The 27951-nt window shown below is 45.9% G+C and overlaps 1 protein-coding gene across 1 annotated transcript in view; it reads right to left on the bottom strand.

Moving 5' to 3' along the window:
• RAB8B (RAB8B, member RAS oncogene family) overlaps window positions 1-27951 on the bottom strand; it is a 207615-nt gene that overhangs the window by 58910 nt on the left and 120754 nt on the right. Inside the window, exon 5 of the mRNA XM_086959445.1 lies at window positions 17175-17264. Within this exon, the coding sequence (XP_086815571.1) occupies window positions 17175-17264 (90 nt within the window). The remainder of the gene's footprint in view (window positions 1-17174; window positions 17265-27951) is intronic.

Genomic DNA, 27951 nt, shown 5'->3' on the forward strand with positions numbered 1-27951 from the left:
CCAGTGTGTGTGTATGTGACTGATCCCGAGTGTGTGTGTGTGTGACTGCTCCAGTGTGTATGTGTATGTGACTGCTCCAGAGTGTATGTGTATGTGACTGCTCCAGAGTGTGTGCGTGCGTCACTGCTCCAGTGTGTGTGCGTGCGTCACTGCTCCAGTGTGTGTGCGTGCATGTGACTGCTCCAGGGTGTGTGTGCATGTGACTGCTCCAGGGTGTGTGTGCATCTGACTGCTCCAGGGTGTGTGTGCATCTGACTGCTCCAGGGTGTGTGTGTATCTGACTGCTCCAGGGTGTGTGTGTATCTGACTGCTCCAGAGTGTGTGTGTATCTGACTGCTCCAGAGTGTGTGTGTATCTGACTGCTCCAGAGAGTGTGTGTATCTGACTGCTCCAGAGTGTGCGTGTGTGACTGCTCCAGAGTGTGCGTGTGTGACTGCTCCAGTGTGTGCGTGTGTGACTGCTCCAGTGTGTGCGTGTGTGACTGATCCCGAGTGTGTGTGTATGTGACTGATCCCGAGTGTGTGTGTGTGTGTGAGACTGCTCCAGTGTGTGTGACTGCTCCAGTGTGTGTATGTATGTGACTGCTCCAGAATGTGTGCGTTTGTGACTGCTCCAGTGTGTGCGTGTGTGACTGATCCAGAGTGTGAGTGTGTGTGTGTGTGTGCGACTGATCCAGAGTGTGCGTGTGTGTGTGTGCGACTGATCCAGAGTGTGTGTGTGCGTGCGTCACTGCTCCAGTGTGTGTGTGTGCATGCGACTGCTCCAGGGTGTGTGTGTGTATGCGACTGCTCCAGGGTGTGTGTGTGTATGCGACTGCTCCAGGGTGTGTGTGTGTATGCGACTGCTCCAGGGTGTGTGTGTGTATGCGACTGCTCCAGGGTGTGTGTGTGTATGCGACTGCTCCAGGGTGTGTGTATGTGACTGCTCCAGGGTGTGTGTGTGTATCTGACTGCTCCAGAGTGTGTGTGTATCTGACTGCTCCAGAGTGTGTGTGTATCTGACTGCTCCAAAGTGTGTGTGGCTGGCTCTGGGTGTGTGTGGCTGGCTCTGGGTGTGTGTGGCTGGCTCTGGGTGTGTGGGTGGCTCTGGGTGTGTGTGGGTGGCTCTGGGTGTGTGTGTGTGGCTCTGGGTGTGTGTGTGTGGCTCTGGGTGTGTGTGTGTGTGTGTGGTAGTAATTGCTGTCTGCTGAGCTCGTCCGTAGGGTACAATAGGTCTCACATTTGCGAGAGATTAAGCTATTGGCAATGTAAATGACAATGCCATTTATTTATCTGTTTTCAAAACCAACACAAATACAAATTTTGTCATTTACAATGCGCCAATAGCTCTAACTTTTCCAAAGGCGAAACCGTTGCATTGTAAATGCTTGTTTATTAATGTTTACTGTTAATACAGTCATCACTTTTATACAATACAATGAATTAATTTTTGCAACATTAGATTCTGCCCTCTAATATTAGGAGGGATGGTCTGTCTAGGCTCAATCATCTGCATTCTGATGAAATCCTTACCAAGTCGCTATCAGAAGAGCAGAACGACCATGTCGAGCATCTTAATCAACATACACTGTGATTATTTGCTCCATAAAGCGTGCTAAATAAGAGCGTTCACTCACTCTTTCATGGATTCCGTGGCAATCAGGCTATGGTCCTAGCAAGGGACCTGCAATAGCCATAGCTTCCAATAATCACTACTTTCCAAAGGAGATAATGAACTACACATTTCTACTACATTTGCACAACTCGCGCTACTGTTGAGACCCTGGAGCATAGCACATCAGTGCTCACACAGCATACAAAGGGTTGAGAAAGGCAATAATCTGACTCGCTAGAGACTGAAAGTACTTTCATAGAAAGGTATTGAATAGTGAGCAACATGTAAAATGTATACCACACAACATACACAAGTAGTGCAGTAAACGTAGGGCAGGGTGGACTTTTTAATTTCGCCGGCAGAATCGGAGGAATATTTGCCAATCCTGCATTACTCTAGTAATGCTGAATTACTGAGGAATTTAAATTACCGCTGCTCCGATGGTGGAATTAAAAATTATGCAATGGTTTCTACATGTTAGAATCCATTGCATACAACTTGGCGTCCTTACATACTCTGCAGTGATAAAAGTTTTAAACACTTCAAAGTATGTAAAAGCGTCAAGTGGTATTTGGCAGCGCCCTTTTCCTAGGCAAAATACATTCTCGCAACCATTTTTGGACTTGAAGGGAGCTAAGTTAATAGCCCAGGTGCCCATTCTGCCCAGTCGCTGAATTCTGCGGAATCTGTAGGAATTTTAATGTAGTCAACTCTGCAAATTCCACACACCGCTAAGCAAACATACGAGGAGAAATCATGATAGCTTCCTTCGTACACAGTACAACTGCAGTCTGGGCAGCATCTGAGTGCAGCAGTTCCTTCAAACATAGAACAGGAACACATGCAGCAGGACTATCACCTGCAGGTGCTGTTCCCAGGGGAAAAACAGAGTATATAGCGTTGCAAAAGTAATGGAGTTAAGACCAGTTGGACAAAGGTGGTATAGAGAAGAATAAGAAATAAGCCAAAAACAGATTTTGTATTGTTGTCATTCAGAAATGCTATTCCAAATGCAAACCACAAAGACTGAGGGGCTTACAGCGGTTGCAAAACAGGGTTACCGGTTTGATCTGCCATTTCCCAATGTAAATCTTCCCCCCAAGACAAAAATGAACCGGTTAGCGATTACGCTGGGGACCTTATTCACAGCTGCTAGCGGCATTCATCGGGTAATCCATGCCTCCACTCCTCAGTTTTTGTTCTCTAAATTCAACATCTATGTACCGCCTCATTCCGTGGCCCTTTTCTGTTGGACATTCCAGAAATCTGGCCAAAGCTGAGAGATAAAGCCTTTTCTGTAGACTCAGCCAGGGAGTGGAACAAACTCCCCTCTTCCTCAGCCCTTCTTCCTTTTCAGAAACATTTCAATACCTTAATTTTTAACCTCTCAGATTAATTGCTGCTTACCTCACGCTTTCGGCTTGAATTTTTCGCAAACTTAGCACCAAGAAACTTGGGTCAACATTTGCTTTAATGAACGTAGAAGAAATAGAATATAAACAAGCACTGACGTTGCCAATAGGTCTCGCAGTAGGAAAGTTGGAGCTATTGGTTTTGTAAATGACATTTTATATTTATGTTTTGTGATTTACAATGCCAATACTTTTAACTTTAGCAAATGTGACACTTAGCATTTGTAATGCCACATGTTTTATATTGACGTGACTTAGATGTATTGATATTACAAATAACAATGGCTTTTAATTTTTTTAAATAATTATTACTTAAATAAAAGTGATTGTAATTTATAATGGCAATGGTCCGAAGTAGATAAAATAGTGGCAAAATAGAAAAACTGTGGCACAGAAAACAGGGCAGAAATTAATATCTGGCGTTTGCATAACAAACTAAATCTCAGCATAATTGTTATGGAAACTTTTACCAAAACAAATATTTTGAAGGCAGGTTAATAAAACCCACAATAAGTATTGGCTTTTTGATAGAGAACAGTGTTGAAAATCAGGGGCTGACCTCCTATATGCCTTTGCGCTTTCACTGGAGGGACTTCCCATGGTTGGGGGGGGGGGAGGCAACCTTACTGCCCAGCAGCTGGCCGTAGCTTTGCAGACCTGATGCGAGTCACGGCCGCCAGGCCGTGAAGTGTGAAGCAGTGGGCGGGGAAGCAGATCCCTTTGAAGCTCTCGGCGGCAAGGGGAGGAGAAATGCTGCTGGTGGCAATCCTCTACAAACGCACGAAACACTGAGGGGATATGTAGGTGTAAGGCCAGCAGGAGGGCCCGGGTACCAAAAAAAAAAAAAAACGGCAATGAAATGTAAATAAATCCTCCAAAGCAAACATCTGAAGTGCACGGTTAATTCAAATGCCTCACAGGGCTTCAATTTGTTTAAAAGGAAGCTACGTGATATTAACAATCACACAATCAAATTTAACCTGAATGTTTCTTAATGTCACCGAACTCTAATGTTTTTCCAGGGCTGCTCTCACGGGCAGTAAAAAAAAAACAAAAAAAAAAACGTTGTGTGTCACCATAGCTCCGAGTCCTTTACTGATGACTGGGGAGGGGGGTGGGGGCGCAGTGGGAGGTGGACGAGCCTCAGTTCGCAGCCATTTGACTGCATAGATGGCGTCATGCATTACAGTGTTGAGTTTAGAAACCAGTCTGTTCGGTTGTCCTTAAATGAAGTATGTTGTAGCCGCTTCCATGTGCCATGACAGGCAGCTGCCGTCCGTCCTCAGATACTACATCACAGCACATTAACATTATGCAAGCAGGTTGGTGTACGTGATTTCAGGACCACCTATCGTGCACCACTACAGCATTTCACTACTGACGTTGTTCTGTTCATAGCAATCCTCTACAAAAGCACGAAACACTGAGGGAATATGTAGGTGGAAGGCCAGCAGGAGGGCCCGGGGAAAGAAAGTCTAAGAGCTCGCCATGGGCAGCTGGAAGATGCAGCCGAGGCAGAGCTGTGCCTTGGAGGAGCTGCAGCCCCTCTTCATGCCACTACTGAAGACGAGAAATACTACCGAGAGCGAACACGTTAAAAACAAAAAACTTAAAGGAAAAGTATTCAGAGCATTGCTATTAGAGCACCCGACATTACAACAGAAATACAACACAGATGTATTCTGCTGTTTTCATCTACATTGTAATGAGTCCGACACATGAGTAAAACTATAATATTTAAATAAGAGAAAATGTACAGAAGCAGTTTTTGATGCAGCACATATTTACATTCAAATATGTTTGGAGCAGTCCTGTTGCTTTAGAGTGCATAGTTAGCTACTGGAATGAAAAACAACGTGATAACTAATTACCAAGGTAGCGTCGAGTTTTGCCTTGCTGCGTGTTCTGTAGAAAATGGTGTTGCTCTTTCACGACTGGGAGCAAAATCCCTATCCCCCTAGCTGCCTTTTGATCAATGCAGAGATCAGAAGCTTTGGGAGTCTCCGGAATGTTTGGAACGGAGGGGGGAGGGACAGAAGAGAGAGTGGGGTGAAAGAGCGAGGGGAGAGAGATAGCAAGGAAAGCAAAACCAGCGCTACCTTCCTGAAAGGGCACCTCCCTCGCTGATAAAAAGAAGTTTTCTGTGTAAAAATGTATTATATGCTTAACATTTACCAAGGCATATCCACATGATGTATTTTTTGCGGAAGTTTATCAGTTTGTTTCAGCCAGCACATTATCTGCCTTCCGTAAGTAGTGGAGCTGCTGCACCGATCAAAAGAAAGTCTTGCGTTTTTGAAGAACAAGCATTAAAGAAATAGGGTATTAAAAAAAAGTTTGCCGAGCTGCAGAAAATAAAAGAAAGGTGCGCAACTCCCATTTGCAAAGTGAGGAGGTCATATAGTGCAGCAAATGCTGTGAGGAGTGTAAACTAAACTCCAGCAGATTACCAAAAGATGACATATGGGCGCACTTTTAGATTAACACTGGTGCACAGTGAGCAATGGCGGCCGCAGCCCCCTCTCGCCGCACTTAAATTGAATTTTAAAAATGGACTGTGTGCCCATGTTGTCAATCTGAAAAAAAAAGGCATTAAGAGGTGTCACCAGGGAGAGGAAGGAAGAAGAGGGAACGTGGAGGGAAAGTGAATGTAGCAGGGGGCGGAGCGGATCGCTCTGGAGTAAGGCGCCCAAGCAGCGATGTCACTTCTTCTGGCGATATATAACAAGTTGTGAATGAAAGAAGGGACAGAGAGGAGGAAAAGTGGGAGGGAACACGGCCTGGGGGAAGCTGGCTGGGGAGGGGGAGGAGAAATCCAAGTAAGGCTGTGTGCGGGGAGAGAGGGGAGGTGCTGGAGCTGGGGAACAGATGGCCGTGAAAGTTTATGGCCCAAAAGCGCGTGCCTGTGGCCACGTGAACTCGAAGAAAACCACACCAAAAAACCCTTGGTTTAACGAGTATTTTGAGCACTTGAATTCTCTCCATTTTCCATTCCTTCGGAATGGAAAAGGCGAGACCTAAAAAGGGTTTTAATAGGCTTGACCAAATCTCAGGGTGACCAATGGAAGGTAAACAACCTGGAGGCTTTAATCCTGGGCAATCTCCAAAGACAAATGTCCAACTCAAATTATTATCCATATGCCTATTATCAAGGGGAACAACATCACAGACTAGTCCAAGAGGGCTGTCCAAAATGTCAGTTCCCCTTGTTGTGACCTAGGACCTTTTGCTAATGATCAATCCTAAGAGGTCAGTGCCTCAAATGTCCCTTTCTGGAGTATATAACCAATGTGACAGCTCACTAAGACTACACTACATCACAGGGTACTGGCCAAACCAGATTGCTGACATGACAAAGCTCTCGGAGGGGATTGCCTGGCTCACCACTTCCTGCATTTTCGTTTAACGGAACGTCTCCTGCATCTCGAATGAGGTGTGGCAAAACAAAACTCATTTGTAATTTAGACTGCTTTGTATATTAGAAGTGATCCAGGGTCCTCACACATGGGCTGGACTATTGAGTGCTTATGACTGATGAAGATATCCCTAGAAGGAAACTAGAATTACAGGTAACTTTCCTTCTCTTCCGGGGGATCCTTATCAATAGTCTTAAGCAGTGAATAGAATAGCAAGCCTATCCCTCACAGAGTGGACAGGAAATAGAGCCAACTCCAATAATTAACCAAAAGATTCCTCAACGATGCCTGTCCAACTTGAGAATCTTTCCTGGAGTCGGAATCTGGACAATAGAGCCTAGTGAAAGTATGGATAGACCTCCAGGTCGCAGCTTTGCAAATATCTGCAATGGGGATATTCCTAAGAATAGCTATAGTGGCCGCTTTACCTAGAGTAGAATAAACTTTTGGCTTAAAAGGTAAGGGTTTCTTTGCCAAGTAATATGCAAAAACAAAACAAGAAACTATCCATCTTGATATGGATTGTTTTGTAGAAGGCAACCTGGTTCTTGCTGGTCCATAATTTATGACAAGTCTATCTGATTTTTGTATGTCTCTAGTTTTATCCAAACAGAACTTCAACACTCTTGAGATATCAAGGGAGTGAAGAGACTTCTCGGTCAGAGTTGAAGGATTTGGAAAAAAAAAGTGGGTAAAGAAATCGTCTCATTAATGTGGAAATCAAGAGACTACGGTAAGGAGAAAACTAGGATGAGTTCTAATAACAACAGTTTTTGTGAAACATTGTATATGGCTTGTTTATACACAGGGCTTAGATTTCACTTGCTCTGCAAGCTGAAATAATTGAGACTAAGATGACTAAGATGTAAGGTGTTGTAAAGAAGCCTTGTGAATAATTTTGAAAGGAGGCCCCCATTAATTTAGATAAAACAATGTTAAGCTAACATGAGGGAAATGGAATTCTAACTGGAGGGGAAACCTCAATACCCTCTAAGAAATTCGTAACAAGATGAATTTTAAAACTAATATGCTACTTACCAGTATGCATCTGTTCTTGGCATGTAGGGCTGCTGACATTCATATCTGTGCATAGATCGCCGCCTAGTGTTGGGTCCGGATGATTGCACATTGTTGTCCTGGAAGAGTCTTCGAAGTAACACGAGATAGGTGGCTCCTCCCCTGGACTACAGTGCGCATGGGCATCGACTCCATCCTCAGATTGTTTTTAGCCATTGTGGCAGAGATGGTGTAATACAGTAAGTGATGACCATGCTAAGAGTAATTCTGAGTGCTGAAGCCGCTACAGGCGCTAGGGAGGAGGGCGGGCGATATGAATGTCAGCAGCCCTACATGCCAAGAACAGATGCATACTGGTAAGTAGCATATTCGGTTCGAGGCATGTGGGCTGCTGAATTCATATCTGTGCATAGAATATATAGCAGTCCCTCTATTAGCGGAGGCCGCCCGTGCCAGCTGCAGCAGTCTGAAAAAGTGTTTTTAGAATAGCCTGCCCTACAGCTGCCTGCTGTTTGGAGTGCACATCTATGCAGTAGTGTTTTGTAAATGTGTGTATGGTAGACCATGTGGCTGCTCTACAGATTTCCTCTAAAGAAATGTTTCCAGGGAAAGCCATGGAGGCCCCCAACTTTCGTGTGGAGTGGGCTCTCGGGGGAACTGTTAACGTGTGCTTAGCCTTTTGATAGCAAATCTGTATGCACTTAACGATCCACCTGGCTATACCTGCTTTGGAAATGGGGTTGCCTTTGTGTTGTGGTGAAAAGGCAACAAACAGTTGTTTTGTTTTCCTAAAATCTTTTGTCCTATCTATGTAGTCCATTAGAGCTCTCTTGACATCTAGTGTGTGGAGCATTCTTTCTGCCACTGAATCAGGATTCTGGAAGAACACTGGCAGTTCTATAGTTTGATTGAAATGGAACTGTGAAACCACCTTAGGCAGAAACTTGGGGTTAGTGCGTAGTACAACCCTGTTGGAGTGAATCTGTATGAATGGCTCCTGGATAGTTAGTGCCTGAAGTTCACTAACTCGTCGTAGAGATAAGATTGCCATTAGGAAAGACACTTTCCTTTCCATGTCAAGAATTGTATCTCGCATGAGTGTAAATGCTCAAAAGGTGGACCCATCAGTCTGGTGAGGACCACATTCAGGTTCCATACAAGTGCTAGTGGGTGTCGGGGAGGAATAACTAATTTGAGTCCCTCCAGAAAAGCTTTAATGGCAGGCACTCTGAAAAGTGAGATGGTGTCGGTTTTGGAGATAAGCGGCTATTGCGGATAAATGTATACGAATGGAAGCATAGGCCAGATTGCATTTGTATAGATGTAACAGATAACAAATGATGTTGTGAATAGATGCATCTAGCGGATTAATGTTGTTGGCACAATAAATGACAAACCGCTTCCATTTTGCCGCATAACATGCTCCAGTGGTGGGCTTTCTAGCCTCCCTTATGATATCCATACAGTCAGGAGGCAGGTTGAGGTAGCCAAATTCTAAGACCTCAGGAGCCAGATCGCCAGGTTGAGCTGTTGCGGATCTGGATGCGGAATGTCGCCATGGCTCTGCGTCAAAACCCTGGGCATGAGGTGCAGCCTTGATGCGGTACCACAGAGAGTTCTAGAAACATGGTGTACCATGGTTGGCGTGCCCACGTTGGAGCAACCAGGATGAGAGTCATCGAGTGTTGCTTCAGCTTGCGTGCCACCAGCGGTATTAGTGGTGCTGGGGGAAAGCGCACACAAATATGCCCGACCAGTTCATCCATATCGCATTTCCCTGCGACTGTGGGTGTGGGAACCTGGCGGCAAAGCTTTGGCATTTTGCGTTTTCCCTTGTGGCGAATAGGTCTATCTGTGGATGACCCCACTGCTGGAAGTACGGGTGGAGTACTGATGGATGTATCTGCCACTCGTGCATCTGGTTGCTGTGCCTGCTGAGCAGGTCCGCCATCTGATTGTCCTTGCCTGGGAGGTGTTCTGCCATGAGGAAGATGTTTCTCTGAATGGCCCACTTCCACATGCTCTGAGCCAGATGAGACAACTGTGGAGAGTGTGTACCTCCCTGCTTCTGTATGTAGTACATGGCCGTCATGTTGTCCGTCCGGATCAACACAACCTTGTTGCACAAATGTACCTTGAATGCTTTCATCGCCATGAAGATAGCCATCAGTTCCAGAAGGTTGATGTGCATCTTTTTTTGCTGTGCTGTCCATAGTCCCTGCACTGTGTAGTGGAGTACATGTGCTCTCCATCCCTGGAGAGATGCGTCCGTTGTCAGTATAATCTGTGGCACAGGCTACTGGAACGGTCGGGCCCTGCAAAGGTTTTGTGGATTCCACCAATGCAGAGAGTTGTATGCGCGACCGGTCACCAACACTAGGTCTTTTAATTGTCCGCGAGCCTGATTCCACTGACGTGATAAGCACTCCTGAAGCGGACGCAAGTGTAGTCTCGCGTTCGGGACTATGAAGATGCAGGAGGCCATCATGCCTATCAACTGCATGAACACTCGTGCTGGAAGCGAGTGTTGTGGTTTGAACCTCCGTATCAGCAATTGCATGCTGTTGATCCTCACTGAATTTGACTGTGCTTTGGCTGCCAGAGTGTTTATTGTTGCGCCCAAGTACTGCCGTACGTGGGCGGGCTGAAGGTGGGACTTTGGATAATTCAGTGAAAACCCCAGATCATAGGAAGGTGAATGGTGTGGGACATGTGGGCAGCACATTGCTGGGATGACTTCGCCTGGATAAGCCAGTCGTCCAGATAAGGGTAGACGTGAACGTTCGGTCTCCGTAGGTGTGCAGCCACTGTCGCCAAGCACTTGGTAAACACCCTGGGTGCTGTCGTCACTCCGAAAGGGAGGACGTTGAACTGATAATGCTGATCCTGAATGGTAAATCTGAGATATTTCCTGTGTGATGGGTGTAGCGGTATATGGAAATATGCATCTTTGAGATCTAGTGTTGCGAGGAAATCTCCCTGACTGAGTAACGGTAGGACCTGCTGTAATGAGAGCATGTGAAAGTGTTCTGATAGAATGTACTGGTTTAGGAGCCCGAGGTCCAGTATGGGGCTGAGGGACCTGTCCTTTTTAGGGATCAAGAAGTACAGAGAGTATACCCCTGTACCTTTTTGTTCCACAGGCACGAGCTCTATGGCTCCATTTTGCAGCATGCAGACTACCTCCTGCTGCAATAATTGTAAATGCTCTGCGGACATAGGACGGTCTCTTGGGGGTATGTTGGGCGGAGTGGATGTTAACTCCAGACAATAACCGTAATGGATAAGCTGCCTCACCCACCTGTCTGTATTGTTCTTGTTGTAGGTGGTCTGCGTGCCTCCTTTACTGTATTGTGTCTGCTGGGACAGCTGGCCTCTGGAAGCTCCTCTATTGTTGGAGCGACGAAAGGAACCACCCCTGAACTGCTGCGACTGTAGAGCCCCCATAGACTTTGCAGTCTCTGTGTCCTTTTTAATTTTTTCTAAGGTGGTGTCCATCTCTGGGCCAAATAAGTGATCAGGGTTAACCGGCTGATTGAGTATGGTGGTTTGTATCTCGGGCTTGAAGCTGGAGATTCTCAGCCAGGCATGTCTTCTTAACATCACACTTGTATTAATTGCCCTGGCTGCAGTGTCTGCTGCGTCCAGCGCACACTTAATAGACTCGTTCGATATAAGTTTCCCTTCTTGTATGAGCATCTCTGCTGCCTCCTTATACTCATCTGGCAAGTGTTGCAACAGGGTCTCGAGTGTATCATAATGAGCCCTGTCATATCTGGCTAAGAGTGCCTGTGTGTTGGAGATTCGCCAGATATTGGCCGCTTGAGCTGCCACCCTTTTCCCTGATGCTTCTAGCACTTTAGATTCCTTGTCAGGGGGAGGAGCAACACCCGTTGTTTGCGAGTTCGCCCTTTTGCGGGCATTGGAAACAACCAGAGAGTTCAACGGCAACTGTCCCTTGATATACGTAGGGTCCACAGGTGCTGGTTTGTATTTTTTCTCAATTCTGGGGTTTATTACCCTTGCCCTTGTGGTCTCCTTAAAGATGTCTCCAGCGTGTTTCAGGACACCTTTTAGCATGGGTAGAGTTTTGACAGTTCTTTCTGAGGTTGAGAAGGTGTCAAACAAAAAGTCTTCAATAGGGTCAGCATGGAGCTGGACATCATGATTTTTTGCTGCCCTCTCAATAAGTGCATTAAACGCAGCTGTGTGTTCTGTAGGTGACGTTTTAACAGCATAGACTGTCCAGGGCAGTTTGTGAATCCCCTGGGTCAACAGCGTCTGTCCAGGGTTCAGTGTGATCTTCTGGATCAGTGTCTATAGGATAACTGTAATCCTCATTGTCACCATCCCCTACATCTGAGTAAGTGGGTGAAATAGGAGCAGTGTCTTGTCCATGTGGTTGCATAGGTTCAAAAAGAAGAGGTGACGTAGCAGAATCCCTCTTTCTTCAATGGGATTTTATATGACTCCATTGGCTGTTCTGGGGCGATCTTTCGCTTGAAAATAGAAAGTCTACCCGTCTCGGCGTCTATGAATTGCCTCGACTGATCTTCCTGCGGAGGCTGTCGATGCTTGGTGGCCCCTTCCGTAGTTGTAGGCTTCGGCCCCATGGACATCTTTTTGGCTGCTTCGACGCCCGTCTTAGGGGTGAACGCCTTAGGTATCACCTTCGGCGGCAGTGTGAACTGAATCGGTGCCGACGACTTCGGAGGTTCACTGACTGGCTTCGAGGGTGGAGTGGCCTTCGGCCCGACAGCAAGAGCCTTCTCTTTAATGAGTTGCAGCAAGTCCGACACCTGCTTCGAAAAAGATGGCTGTGTTGACTCGACGGGGTCTTTAGAGCCACTGCTAGTCTTGGACTTGAGGTCTTTACTGCCCTTAGCCTTGTCGAGTGGACGTTTAGGATCGAGAACGTTGTGAGTTTCGAGTTCCTTGTTAGTGTATACGGCCTTCGGTGTCTACTTCTTTGGGTCGACGTCCTTGACCATTTTCTTCGGCGCCCCGGCTTTTGGCTCGACACCCTTTAGCGACTTCCCCGGGTCGATAACACTGTTTCGTCTGTGCCGATGGTTCGGAAGCCTTCGATCCGACCAAAGTGATACGCACTTTTGGTTTCGATTTAGTTTCTGGTGCTTTCGGTTGTGTAGACACCAATGCTTTTGGTTTCGATTGGTCAACCGACGGCTCATTGGAAATGTCCGTAGCCAGGCCTTGAGGCGAGGCTGTAGAACCAAGCGTTTGATCTCGGGTAAGGCCATGTGGCGATCCCTCGACCTGAGCCTTATTGAGTGTTTTTGTCTCGGCCCCCGTACCAACGGTTGGGCCTAGCTCTTCGCTTGAGCTATCTTCCACGGCCCCGAAGGCCTCATCGTCGTCTCCTACCTCGTCGATGACTTCTTCATTATCGACCATTTCCACATCTGCGTCGGAACTGGAGTCGATCTCCGATGCAGGATCAGACAGGTTCTCTTGAACTTCCTGCTAGACTCTCTCATCTTCCTCAGCATCGAAGATGTTCACCGGGTCAGGTGCCGTCTGCTGGGCCTCCTTTCGCGCTGCGCGTCGAAGGCGAATCGTCTTCTTGGAGCGGAACCGAGAACAAGCCATACAGCCGGCTTCATCGTGATCCGGAGACAGGCACTTGTTGCACACCGGGTGGACATCGATGTGAGGATACTTGGAGTTGCAAACGGGACATCTCTTGAACGGGCTCCGTTCCATGATGGATCGTCGATAAGGCCTCTGGCGTCGACCGGGCCTTGGTGCTGAAAAGCCACGCGGCTCTTCTTCACGTCCGGCTCGAGGATAGAGCTGGTACAAGTATTGGGCACCGATCGCAAAGACAATACCGACGATAACTAAAGGCCTTTTGGCCAAATGTAAAGTTTATCGATTCCGAACTTGAGTTAACAAATCTACATCCGAACCCAATGGCGGAAAAAAACTATCTGAGGATGGAGTCCATGCCCATGCGCACTGTAGTCCAGGGGAGGAGCCACCTATCTCGTGATACTTCGAAGACTCTTCCAGGACAACAATGTGCAATCATCCGGACCCAACACTAGGCGGCGATCTATGCACAGATATGAATTCAGCAGCCCACATGCCTCGAACAAATAGATTTGTGAAGAAGATTTTCTGTAGACTGTTATGGCAGCGAGGTGTACCTGATCAGAGGAGTACTATAAACCAGACTTTACTAGATAAAGCAGGTAGTAACAAACCCTGCAACATGACAAATAGATCAAAATTGTTTTGAACACACCAAATCCAAAATCTTTCATTTCGAAGTGTAGGATTTTCTTGTGGAAGGACGCTTAGACACTCTCAAAATGTCCATACAGTTTTGCGGGAGCTTTAGATGGCCATATTGTACGCATTGAGGAGCCAAGTGTTCAATTGCAGTGATGGAATATTGGGATGGAGAATCTGGCCTCCCAACTTGTAAAGGAAGTCCTGCCTGCACAGCAACCTCGTGTGGGCGCTCGAACGTCTATGAACCACCTTTGACAAGGCCATTCTGGCACTATTAGTATCATTCTGGTGTTGGATTTGTACAGCTTGATCAAGACGGCCTGACTAAGCGGGATAGGTGGAAAAGCGTAAAGAATGTCCTCGGCCAGTCAATGAAAAGGGCATTACTCTTCGACCCAGTTAGTAATAATCTGGAGGCGTAGTCTGGGCATTTTTTGTTTTGTGTGTTTTGTGTTAGTCCATGGAGGCGATGGCGTGGGGTGCGAGGAGGTCGCCAATGGAGATGGCGAAAGAGGCGCGAGGTCTGTAGGCGAGTGAGCCGTGCAGCGTGGTTCTGGGGCTGGTCTGGATTTGGCAGTGGAGGTGCTCGTGTTGGGGTGGGGGATTCACTGGTGCTGGAGGAGCAGAGTCGGAGGGAGCTCTTGCGTGCGATGGCAGGTTCTCTTCCTGGGCGGTCCCTCCTCTGGATCATGCATCTGTCCAGAATGGCAGTGGCTATGTCGGGGGCAGAAGTAGAGTTGGTTTCTTTGAAGAAGGAGACGTCTGGCGAGAAGGTCCCAGATCTCTAAGGTGTGTGAGCAGGAAGCGTACGTTGAGGAGAAGGCACTTCAGGGATTTGGTGGTGCGAGCGTGGGTAGGGGTGCTGTCGATACTGAAGGATTGTTGGCAGTGTCAGCAGGAGAACTGATCGTGGGTGGAGTTTGGCTTCGAAGGTTGGCAGTTGATGTTCCTTCCGGGCAGTGGCGGATCCTCCATGGGGGCGTTTGGGCGCCGCCCCACTGCTTTCTAGAGAGAACTACCATTTGTTTCTGCCTTCTCGCACGGCGAGAAAGCAGAAGGACCTGCTTGAGAGAGTGGGAGGGGTTACTCGAGGGCAGGGGGGAGTGGCTTTCCCCACTGTTAATGCCGTCTGTTTGGGCAGCCTGAGAGGCTGTCCAAACAGACAGTATGAACTGTATTAAGAACAGTGGGCAAGCCGCTCCCCCCTGCCCTCGAGTAACCCCTCCCACTCTCCCTGCTCTCTGTATGCTACAGCATACAGAGAGAAATTACATGGTTGGGGCAGCCGGCCGAACCAATCACAGCGCTGTGCTGGAGGGGAGGGAAGCTGCCTGCAGCCTTCCTGCACTGGTGACGACGAGCACGGAATTCAAAAGAACAGGACGGCATCGGCGGGAGTCGGAGGTCTGGTGGAGTCTCGGACTCGGAACTTGAAGGCGGGAAGAAGGTAAGTTTGACTTTTATTTTATTTATACCCGCTTCTATATTTCTTCCACTACTAAATTCTCTCCCTTTATATCCCTTTCTAGTTCTGTCCCCTTTTACCTTTTTTTTCCCATCAGTTCTATTTTACTTGTCACTCCTACGGGGCCAGAATGATTTTCTGTGTGCCGTTAGTTCTAAGCTCATAAGAAGATCTTTGTACAGTCAGTGAGTGCTGGTCCAGAGCAGTGCACGAGGCCAGTGCAAGCAAAGGGGCTGCGGACCTGCAGGGTAGGACAGATCACAAGGCTGCTCGCCATTTATATTTATCCACATTGTCCAGTGACTAATCTGTTTAAATTCCACATTTAAGAGGAGTCTTGATGCTCAAATATTCCCAGTTGTAAGCCATAGTCCGTCCCCCCCCCCCCCGGCGTGTTCTAGATCATTCTCAGAGCAGAGATCAGACATTTTGGACTGTCTTGAGTCGTGTTTCCAGGTAGGGCGAACGAATAGCATAATAACGAAAAAAAAGCGATAAATGCACTTATGGTTATGATACATTGTGTTTCCCTCATGAATAATACACGTGCCAAAATCAATGTAGTTTAGGATAGGGCTTGGGAGGCTTCGCTAAAATATTATGCGGGAAGGAGAGGCGCAAATGTTCTAAAGCAAGGATGGTTTCAAGTCCTGAGGGTTTGGGTGCTCTCAGCTCTCTTAATCGCGCGAAATAGTTTTTGGTGTTGTGACAAGGGTCTGCACATGTTCAGGAGAAGAGGGACACTTGTATTTCTGGAGGTGCTGCCTGGTTTGTGGCGGATCCTCCATTGGGGGGGGAGAGGGATTCGGGCACGCGCGCTACGCCCCGCCACTTTCAAATGTCACCAGCCACTACTGCTTCCGAGGTTGAGTGCGAAGAGGTTGGTTGCGTTTTAACTGTGGTCAGTTGTATACCCAGGGTCCTTTGTGCTGGTCGCGGTCAGGCGCAGATGGGGCTGCCTTTGGCGTGCCCGCGGCGCATACCCCATTAAGTAGGGAATGGGAGGGACTCGCAGGTGGGAGCGGGGAATCTGAGGGGGATGGGGCGAAGCAGGAGGGCTGGGTAGCGAAATAACAAGTGAGAAGGCAGAATCAACAGGGAAAAAACAGATAACAGGCTGGGAAGAGAAAAACTAAGTGAAAAAAGGTAGAATACACAGGGGGAAAAAACAGATAAAGGCACAGTTCAAACAGTCAGAACAGCACAGCGGATTACAGCAGTATAGGCAGAGAAAAAATTGAGCAGCAAAATGGGTCACACACATGGCCTCGAACCCCTGTCAGGAACAGTGCGTGGCACCACAGGCAGCAGCACTCAACAGCAGGAGCTCAGGCTATTACAGAATATGGACTAATTCCATCTTTCTTTTCCTTTTTTTAATTCTCCAATGGGTGGCCGCGAGGGCGCAGAGCAACAAGATACAATGGTATTAAGACTCAGGACCATTATTACAAGTAAAACACATTCTCTTTACAGCATTAGGTGGGAAGAAGATGAGCGTCCAAATCGCTCTACACAGATCGACAGATAGAGATACACATAGTTCATAACGTGATACATTCCACTTAGCGCATTTGTGATCCCATTTCATTTCCTTTAAAAAAAAAAGTTTGAGAAAGCTTTTTTATGGTCACTTATACTCTAGGGTGACCTATATGAAAGAAAACGTTTCTTTTTCAAATGAAAATAAAAAGTTGACTTCTTGGACTGTTTATAGACTGCAATTGTTTAACACCTTAGCTGCTTCGAACGTTCAGCACCCAGTGCAGAACGTTCGAATAACGAGCGCTGGCCCGTCGGCCAACGGTCGTGCGCATCACTGGGGAGGTAGCGCTCGTGACGACCGTTGGCCGACGGCAGCGCTTAAGGGGTTAAATATTTTTTTTCACATTTATGTACACACAATGCATACATTAGGCGAAAAGCATCAGTCTTTGTAGCATCTGCATCAGTTTACAGTGCACAGATAAGTTTTCCAATTAAATGAAAGTTGTGTGCAACGGGAGCACTTACCTTCTCTCCTCTCTCTTTTGACACTTGACGTTTTTCATTCATATCACACTTATTCCCCAAAATCATTCTTTCTACATCCGAAGAGGCATGCTACAAGGAAAAGAAAAAAAAAAACACCATCTTAAAAGAATACCAAAAAAACAACCGAGTGTGTTAAAAAAACAGCAGTACCCGTTTCGAAGCACTAACCAACTTGCCAATTTATGAGAAGCAACGGAAAAATATTGGCAGCTTCGTGGCCAGACAACTGACCGTAAATCAGATTTAAGGTAAGTTTCACCCATTTGCATAATATAAACTAGATTTACTCATTACAATTTATCTACTATGGGAATATAAAATAATGGTTTATTCAGAGTATAGAAATCAAAAAGCAGGTAAACAAGATGCCACTTGTTTTAGATGCACTGAACAATTTACTCACAACCCATTAGTCTTGCTAAAGATTTACACAATTTAAAATAAATAGAGGCAAAAACCTTGGGTAAAAGGCTGAAAATGACCTTCATGGCACATCCGGTAATATTCTTAGTTCTGCCTCCTGCTCAACTAGCTGAGAACAACCAAACAGTAGGCTAGGATGGAAACTGTTGCCATTAATTTGAATAGTGGCCTCTTTGCACAACACAGCTAATTATGGCATGGGAGCACGAAAAACAACGGAAAGGTGATTTTGGTATTGTTGTGGTGATTTAAATAACGTGGAGGAGGTGAGTGCAATATACAGGAGGTTGAAAAGGGCTTATGTATCACCAATGAGTAATGCTAGCATAACCGATGAGAAGAGATTACACAGTTAAACAACAATTTAAAACAAGGTGTTGCTTTAGTGATGTTGCAGGACGATGAAGTCAAAATTCCATCTAATGCACATTGCCCCTCTAAAGACCGTCCTAAATGTGGTGGATGATGGGGTCAATGGGTAAGAAAATAGGAACACATTACACATCTTGTGATCACACTTAAATGGCTCCCAATAGCAGTGAGAAGCCTTTTGAAATTTGCTTGTATCACCTGTAAAGCTGCCCTCAAGACCTTTCCCCGCTACCATGCCCACAAACTGAACAACTTTGGTGAGGGACATGCCTTTTTCAGGAAGTGCACAGAGTGTATTGAACCTCACAAGCAAGACTGGCTTCTTAGGACACCTTCAAGGGCAAAACTAAAGATCCTGCTGTTCCAAGGCAATTTCCTCCATATTGGACTATTCCATTTCCCGATGTACAGTCTATAATCGTCTGACTTTGACTAAACCAAACCCTTGGGCCCCTGCTTATTTCATGCTTCTCTGCATAAATACAAAAATATACTTTTTCTGAGGGACTTGGGTGTAAACGCCGAGCAGGTGTTGCAGTCCTCGCTTCTGTGGTCGAGCGGCAGGCAGAGGATGCAGACTGGATGCTGATCCTTCTGGGTGTACTTGTGGTGGCAATTGGTGCAAAACTTGAACAGTGTTTTGTCCATCCCCGCTCTCAGGGAGCCCCCTGCGACTGCATTCTCCGTCGAGCGTTGAGGTTTTGTTCGTTAAAACTTCTCCCTCGTAGCTTCGGGTACCTGACCTGTATTCCAGTGTAGCTGAAAAAGTTGATTTTCTTCGAATATCTTTGATTTGCTCGATTCCTCTGAAGATGGCGGCCAAAGTGGGAACTTCCGGAGGAAGCAAGTCGACGTAACGAAGGACACCAACGGTGGTATGTCAACGCCCATCTAGGCCACGAAAAGAAGAAAAAAAAAAAAAGACTAGAATTCCAGACCCAACCACTAAATGGCGGAATAATGCACAGCATAGTGAACCCAGAAAGATTCATGCTGCAAAACTAGTAAATGAACAATTGCTTAAGCTGGCTTGTACTAGGGTAAAGCCTCCATAAGTGACGGAACATATGACAGAATCTTGTATCATGGAAGACAGAACTAGATTGAGAGGTATCTACATTGTGTGAGGGTCCATTCAAATGGTTAAAAGCAAGAGGGAAGGTTTCTGGATGCAGGTAAAAAAACTGACTATAGTCCTGGAGAGCTGGAACTGCAGACATTGCAAATTTTGGCTTGTAAAATAAATTGCCAGGACCCACTTTATATTTTTGGGAGAAAAAGGTATATGAATATGATAGCTTAAAGGTAGATTATCTTTTCTAATTCTGCACTGACCATTCCTTTGTTATTTAAGACCAAAGTTCGTATTGTGCCTCCTCCACAAATTCTTTTTTGCAACTTTTCACACAACAGAACTGTGATATCTTCAAAGTGTTGTGGCCAGTCTTCCACTGGTTCCACTTGCACCTACACTTTATTCTGAGTGAATGCAACTTTTGGCTTTGCTGTTTAAGTATTTTGCCACACCCCTTTAACTTTCTACACAGAGTAGTTAAATACCTTCGTGCCACCTCTCTTGAACTAGTACATTTCTTTACCACCTTACACAAATTGGAATCCAAACGTCAAAAAATCCTCTAAAAGAATAGGAGTATGACTTTTAAGACAACACTTATTCAGTCAATCTGATTCCACAGTCCTAGTTCCTTAAGGTGTGTACCACTGCCCACCCCTTTAGCTCTGTGTAGAAAGCTGGTTCTTAATATAAGCCCCAATTGGTTTACAAAGGCACACATGATATTCCAAAAGTTCTTTTGTGATAGTGTGGGCGAGCAGTTAGGCTTACTAGAAGGTAGTGCTTAGCATTTGTTCTACTCCGAGACAATAATAAATTTGAGACCAATTCAGAAAAATAAGTTGAATTTTTATAAAAATTTTGATGATACCAAGAACTTCTTTATCAAGTAAGTACTTATGCAGCTATTAATTTTCACAGTAAGTAAAGGATTTCGATCTCATGCATCTTTACGCAGCAGTGCTTCCCTATGGGGGAATAGACATTTGTGGCTATTATTAATCAATTGTTGGTATAGCGCACGGCTACCCGTAGGTATTCCAGCTCTGTTAAACACAGTTGTTTGCAATCTGTCTCTGGGGGTCTACTACGGGACTTAGGGTCATAGGTGGCCAGGTCTAAAGTACCACTAGAAGTTACTCGTTACCTGCACTGCCCTGAGGTGTCTGGTAGCAGAGGTGCTGATCGGGTAGGTAGCTGTGCGCGCTATGCCGGTGGAAAGAAGGGGGGCTGACTACAAACAGGCTGCAGAAGGGGGACAAGTCTGGGAGCTCCCAACTGGGGGCTCAGGTCATAAGGGTCCTGAAGAGGAGGGGGCACAGCCGGTTTGTCAATATTCAGGCTGGGGCACTCAGCTGCAGAGTGAATAGGTCAGCTGGGCTCTGTGCATCCTAGAGCCTTGCGGTTGTCAGTCTCGCTGGTTGAGTGTGCAAAGTCAGGACAGGTAGGCCACTCAGCAGGTGAGTCTCTACGGTGCTGACGTTACATCCTCTGTATTGGACTCTGTTTGTTGCAAGGGGTCAAGTAACCCAGGTATTGGTTCTGTGTAGCTCCAGTTGGTCCTGGTATCCTTGAAACGAATGAAATGAAAATAGGATTTGTAGAGCGCTACAGTTGCCCTGAGGCGTCCAGGCGCTGAAAAACAGAAGATTCCCTCAGAAGGTTACTAATTATTGAACAGGAAGGTTGAGCTGTTTCCGCAAGCTAGTTAGGTTGGAATTATCTCGCATCTGCAGAGGGAGGGTGTTCCACAGTTTAGACACATTGTACGAGAACGAACGTCCTCCCGCTCTGGCTCTAAAGATTCTGGGAATTTTGGCTAATGATGCGGTTGAGGAGCGAAGTGCCTTGTTGGGCAGATATGGAGAGATCAGGGGGCAGTTGATTTCTGGGCCCATTTTCCAGAAAGTCTGGTGGGCAATGCATAGAGCTTTAAACTTCACTCTGTCCCTAACAGGTAACCAATGTAAAGTTCTTAGGCCAGTTTTTATTGAGGTCCTCCGTGGCACTCCAAATAGCGCATGGGCAGCACAATTTTGAGTGCGCTGAAGTTTTCGTAGGGTGTAGTCTGGTACTCAAAGATAATTAAAATCCAGATGGGATTGGACAAGGCCCTGTATGATTATTTGTCTGGCCTCAAAAGGGAGAAGGGGAAGAATTTTTCAATTGGTTGGGGCAGCTTCCTGCAGGGCTGCTGCATCGGGCAAGCCTGGGTGCTTAAACTCTTTCAGTGCGTGCAGACAGTACAGGAGTAGTTCCTGTACTCCAAGGGAGGTTGCTTGGCAATTTGCAAAGGGCTGGCAGTCACCAGAGTTCTTGGCAGCTAGTCAGATGCAGGACGGGCCACTGGTCAGGACTGTCGAGACCTGGTGTAGGCAGAGCTTAGTGCCAAAAGTCCACAGTAGTCTTCAGTTCTCACAACTCTTCTTGATCCATTAAATCTAAGTTCCTGGTATCAGGGGTGCCCCCAAAATATTTCATTTAGATGCATGGTGGGAAGTGACCGGAAGTAGCCAATGGGCTATCTACCTTTAGGATGTCTACACTCTCTATGAGACCATTTTTCTGGGGGAAGTAGTCATAACTCGGACCCAGAAAGCCTGATTCTGCCTAAACGAAGATGGTGGAAGTCTAATAGTCGTGTCAACTTCAGGTAGCCCACCTTCGGATTGGTACTAGCCTGCAAGGGGAACACGCCTCCTGATAAGCTAATTTTCCTGACTGTCCTGGGGCCATATGGGCCTGGGCAGGGGGTGGCATTTCCCCTCTCTAGGGAAGTTTTGTGTTGTATATCAAAGGCGACAGAGGCCTTTGAAGCCTCATGCGTGGATATGTTGATTACTTTAAATCACACACGAAATTTCACAGGGAGGGTAATTAAACAACCCCCCCTTCCCCATAGAAGGTGCAATCTGATTAAGAGTGTACCAGAGGCTTCCACCAACTCTCTCCATCCAATCAGTCGCTGTGTAATCTAAACATGGAAAAAACAATGCTGACTGTGGGCAAGGTATGCAGCTTCTTTTGTGGAACATTGCAGGGGTCCGCGATAAACTCATCAACGAAGATGGAGTGTCATGCATCCAAACTTTTGAGATAGTTTGCTGTCAGGAAACATGGGTTGTTAACCCTATTGGTTTAAATTGGTATACATCATATTGCTTCCATGCATTACCATCCCCTGCTGGGAGAGGAAGGGGGTGGGGGGGGGGTTATTTTCGTACCATTAGAAACCTGAAGGCCACAGTTATAGCACCAAGCCCAAGTTATCAAAGTTTAAATTTACAAGAAAAAACCTGCTAAATGGGATCTTAATAGGTTTTTATTTCTTTTACTCACAACCCATAGAGATTGTCCAAGAATTAGTAAGTAACACACCAGCCTCTGTGGATAGGCAGGGAATAGGCAGGGAATAGGCAGGGAAACGCAAAACGTTTTAAACACAACTTCTGAAACTCCCTTTTTAGACACCTACTTATCCCTCACCAATGGAGCTAAGAGCACCAACATCATTCTTTACACTGTACGCAGAGCACAATGGAGAAAAGCATTCCTCTCCCTACTCACCATCACGACCTCCAGGAAAACTGCCCATTGCATAACACTTTCCACCACACCATCCCAATTCTACCCAGCTAGGGCATCCATCACTATCTACAATAACGGCACCATCTTAATTCAAGCCACAGACAGAAACCTTGACCTATTTGACAACCTGTTCCCCACTTTCAAAGAATACATTTCCAACGCGCAGATCCCACACCTTCCGACCTCCAATACCAACATCCTCAAGCCCACAGCACCTCACCCCTTCCCCTATCCCCCCCCCCCCCCCCCCCCAACTACTGCATCACTAGGCTTGATAGGTCCATCAAGACAGGTGGTGGAATCGCATGCATCTACAAGAGCAACCTCTCAATTAATAAAGTCACCACCCCTTCTCTTACCTCTTGTGAATACCTCTGCCTTGATGTCATCAATGAAAACAAACCTGTATGCTCACTACACATCATCTACCACCCACCGGGGGACAACCTCACCTTCTCCCAACAACTCATGGACACAATCTCAATCAACTCAGGACGGCAAAACACACAAATCTATCTTGGCGATTACAACCTTCACTGGAACGATTGCAGTGACGCAGTGGTTAATAGCCTCAAAAATGTCCTCAACGCTTCAGACCTCTCCCAAATTTGCAACAGCCCAACCCATGACAAAGGCGCTATCCTCGACCTTATCTCCAAAGAAGGCAATACTCAACTTGATTCAATCCAACCCTGTGACTGGTCCGATCACCATATTGTCACATTCTTCATCAAGGAAAAAGTTAAACGTATCCCGGTCCAATCCTCCAAGCCCAAAGTCTGGAAAACAGACCTAAAGAAACTCAATCCTAACTCTTTACCCCCTAACAGCTGCAATCTCCTACTCCCCCCTACCGACGTTACCGATGTCCAGTATTTAACCGACCACTATCTCAACACGATGACCTCAATAATCAATGAAGCTGCACCAATGCAACTGAAAAGAGTCTCCACTAAGATATCCAACCCTTGGTACGACGGGAGTCTCAATGAAGACAAACGGGCTATGCGAATGGCAGAGCGCACCTGGAGATCTGTTCCCTCGGCACTACACCTAAAAATTCTGAAGAAAAAGAGAAACGCATACTTCCGGAAAATAAAACGCTCAAAATCAGAGTTCTTCAGAGTCCAGCTCGACCAAGCAAAAAACCGTCCAAGAAAACTGTTCGAGCTAATCCGATCACAATCCAAGGAACAACCCCAAGCAGCCGACACTATGGGCAATACACCTTCCAGTGAAGATTTCGCTACTTTCTTTAACCAAAAAACTGACAACATTAGGAAAGATCTCCGCATTGACGCAAGCCTTTATTCCAAGCCCCACCGCATAACACCCAATGATCCAAAAAACAATGCGACATGGTCATCCTTTGACACTTACTCTGAAGAAGAAATTGACAGAATTCTCAGCACCCTGAAACCATCCAATCACCACACTGACCCTCTTCCTGCTAACGCTGTAAAAGACTTCACCCCTCTGCTCCTCCCACTCTGGACTAAAATTATTAATAGTTCACTTCATCAAGGAACCATCCCTGACTCCCTCAAAGTTGGACAAGTTACACCTTTACTAAAGAAACCAACAGCTGACCCTACTGATCTAAACAACTACCGATTACCAACATTCCCACTCTCGCCAAACTATTGGAAAAATGCGTTCAACTACAATTGACAAAGCACATAGAACAGTTTGATCTCCTCAACCCTCATCAATCTGGCTTCCGAGCAGGGCACAGTACCGAAACTGCTATGACTCACATAATTGACGACGCCCTCCAAATGTTAGATCAAAATGAGACACGCCTCCTCATCCTCCTTGATCTCTCTTCAGCATTTGACACTGTGAAACTTGAGAACTTACTCGATCTCCTAAATACAAGAATGGGTCTCTCTGGAACTGTTCTTCAGTGGTTCACCTCCTTTCTACATAACCGATCTCAAAAATTCAAGAGCAACAACATTATGTCCGCTCCAATACCTGTATCGTTAGGTGTCCCCCAAGGATCCTGCCTATCCCCTACCTTGTTTAACCTAGTTATGGAACCTCTCACCGCCTTGCTACAAGCATCCAATGTACATTTTCACATGTACGCCGATGACACTCAACTATATCTCAAATTACAATCCCCCAAGGACATTATGCGCCTGAACTCAGCGATCAGAAGCACCCAATCCTGGCTGGCTAACCACCTCAAACTCAACGCTATGAAAACTGAGTTCCTTCTGATCTCACCTCCCGCGAAAATCTCTACCACTCAAACATGGCTTAAGCACCTTACTGCACTCAATGTACAACCGACCATCGTGGACTCAGCAAAATCTTTAAGCATAACACTTGACGCCAATCTCAACATGCAGCAGCATATCAGCAAGGCTACTAAGGGAGCCAACTTCCAAATAAATACCTTGAGGAAACTTAAACCCTTCCTCCCAGCCGAGGACTTCCGAACTGCAGTACAAGCACTAGTCATCCCTCGCATAGACTACGGCAGCATCGCCCTCTGCGGTCTCCCCCTAACAACAACTGCACCCCTGAGAGCTTCACTAAACGCGGCAGCGAGACTCACCACTGGATCTAAAAAACACTCTCATATCTCCCCGGACTTTAAATCCCTGAACTGGCTGCCTTTTGAAGCCAAAATACATATGAAAATCGCCTGCATGAAGCACAAGGCTATACACTTGAAATCACCCGGCTACCTCAATCAAAAGCTGACAATTTCCGGCGGGTCCAGAACAACCAGAAGTACAAACAATCTTCTGCTGAAGCCTCGGAGATTCCGGAAGGAAAAAACTTACAAACGCTCCTTCTCAGGAATGGCGCCTAGGATTTGGAACTCACTCCATCCGGAAACCAGGCTCATATCATCCACTCACCTTTTTAAGAAAGAAGTTAAAGCTATCCTCATGGCTAAATACACTTGAACTACTACTTTGATTTTAAGACTCTGCGTCGAACTATACTATTTGTTTGTTTGATCCCTTTGCACATATGTTTTACCTGTAATATTGACCTAACTGATTGTTCTTCTCCCCTCTTATTTGTACTACTGCATTGACCTACCTTGCCTTACCTTACCCTCTATACTATGCTCCCTTGTGTACCCACTCTACCACCCATTTTTACCTGTGTAAAGCGCTCTGTTATCTGCAAAGATCTTGTTCGCGCTATATAAAACTTTTAAAATAAAATTTAAAAAAATTTAAAATAAACAGTGACATCAATTATATGGGCGGGTGATTTTAATATCACTAAATGTAATCAAGGTGGGAATCGTATTTGCAGGTTTACTAGTGTTCATGGTGCGGACACTAACTATGTTATACATTCACTTTAAGGTGAAACCCTGAATCAGTCAATTTTAATATACAACCTGTTTTTTTTCCTCTGATCTCCATGTCCAGAGTAACTCAAATCCCCCAAAGTACACAGGAAGAGGTAAGGGGCGCACCAGTGATTTTGTGCTTTTGACAACCGATCTCACATAAAACCTTGTGTACTATGTGGTGCGCCCTCTTCCCTACAGTGATCATAATCCTATCCTTTTATACCTTGCGATTCATCTTCACCCAGGAACAACCGACACAACTAAGAAACCAGTCAGTTACACTGTAAATAAAGGGATTTGTATGAACTGAAGGCATGTTGAACCAAATACGTTTTTCAGCAACCTGATTACTGTAGCTATTAATGATATTACCTGGTGTCTTTCACCAGCTATAGCCCCAGATAGATTAAAGTTTTAAAACTGGCCACCAATAAGTCCCCGCGCAATATAGTTGACATCAGGTAGCTGGAAATAATTACAAGCAAACCTTATAGAACAGGAGGCAAGAAATTAGAACCAAGGCTTGGGAGGATTTAGAAAAGACTGCCTGACTAAAACAGAATACACTTTTTGGGCAAACAGTAAATTGGCCTTTATTTTTTTACGGATAGCCCAACCACTGGCATAGAGCGTCACATTTCTGAAGAGTACTGGATTGACCATTTTACCTTAATCTTTAACTCTGATTGTGAGGGGAATGGCCATGGAAAGGGTGTCAGGCCAGGATATCAATAAATGAGAATTAACTAGTAGATCTCATAGATCCATCACCACAGCCATCTAGAGTGCAGTCAGGTCCTGACTGGGTCCCAATAGATCTTTTTTAAACATAACAGACTTTTGGGCCCCTCGAACTAATGTTTAAAGGGCAGCAGTAAAGGATCACCAAATTGAATCCTGGAGAGAGACTACCATAGTGTCAATTTATAACAAGCATTTGCAATGCAATAGGTCTCTGGTTAATTAAGTTTCAGCTATTGGCATTGCTAAATATTGCAACACCAACTGTAATATTCCATGCAGCACAAGAGCAGTGATGAATGTGTGAACAGGTGGCCGTGTTTGCCCGTGCATGTGTGTGTGTGACACATTGTGCACGGATCCATGTGTGCGCGGATCCATGTGTGCTCGTTTGGATGTGTGTGTTGGCTTGAGAGCGTGTTTGCCTCGTGTGTGCATGGATCCACGTGGCATATCTAAGCACACTTTTACGTGTTTGTGTGGCATTAAGTGTGCGTTTTTATGTAGCCGAATGGAACCATGTGCAATTGTGTGGGCTGCGTGAGTGCCTATATACGTGTGTATGCATCTGTGGGCTTATATTTGTGTTTGCTTGTGTACTTGCATGGCAATATAGAAATGTGTTATTGTGTAGTTGCTTGCATGTGTGTGCGGTCTTATATGTGCCCTGGTGTATTTGCATGTCTGTGCTTTTATGTGCGCGTGTTTCGATGTGCGTGCTTATATGTGCCCTGGTGTATTTGTGTGTCTGCATGTATGTGCTTGTGCTTCGATGTGTGCGTGCTTATATTTGCCCTGGTGTATTTGTGTGTCTGCATGTATGTGCTTGTGCTTCGATGTGTGCATGCTTATATGTGCCCTGGTGTATTTGCGTGTCTGTGCTTTTATGTGCTTGTGTTTCGATGTGTGCATGTGTGTTCATGCTTATATGTGCCCTGGTGTATTTGCATGTCTGTGTTTTTATGTGCTTGTGTTTCGATGTGTGTGGGATTTTGTACACGGCTGTACCAGAGCAATGGCATTAACTAAAGACATCTTGCATTTTTACAACGGTTTCTACTGGGGAGACAGAATAACAATATGTGGGTAGTCTCAGAATGTCTATATTTTACACAAAAAGTGCAGAGACTGTTTAACACAGATGAAAACAAAATGGCACGTCGGCAGACCTGCGAGGCCTTTACAGGTTCGCGCTGACCTGAAGCACTGGGGGCTCGGGCATCTCGCTT

This window comes from Lissotriton vulgaris, chromosome 2_2 (assembly GCF_964263255.1).
Source record: "Lissotriton vulgaris chromosome 2_2, aLisVul1.2, whole genome shotgun sequence".
Lineage (NCBI taxonomy): Eukaryota > Metazoa > Chordata > Amphibia > Caudata > Salamandridae > Lissotriton > Lissotriton vulgaris.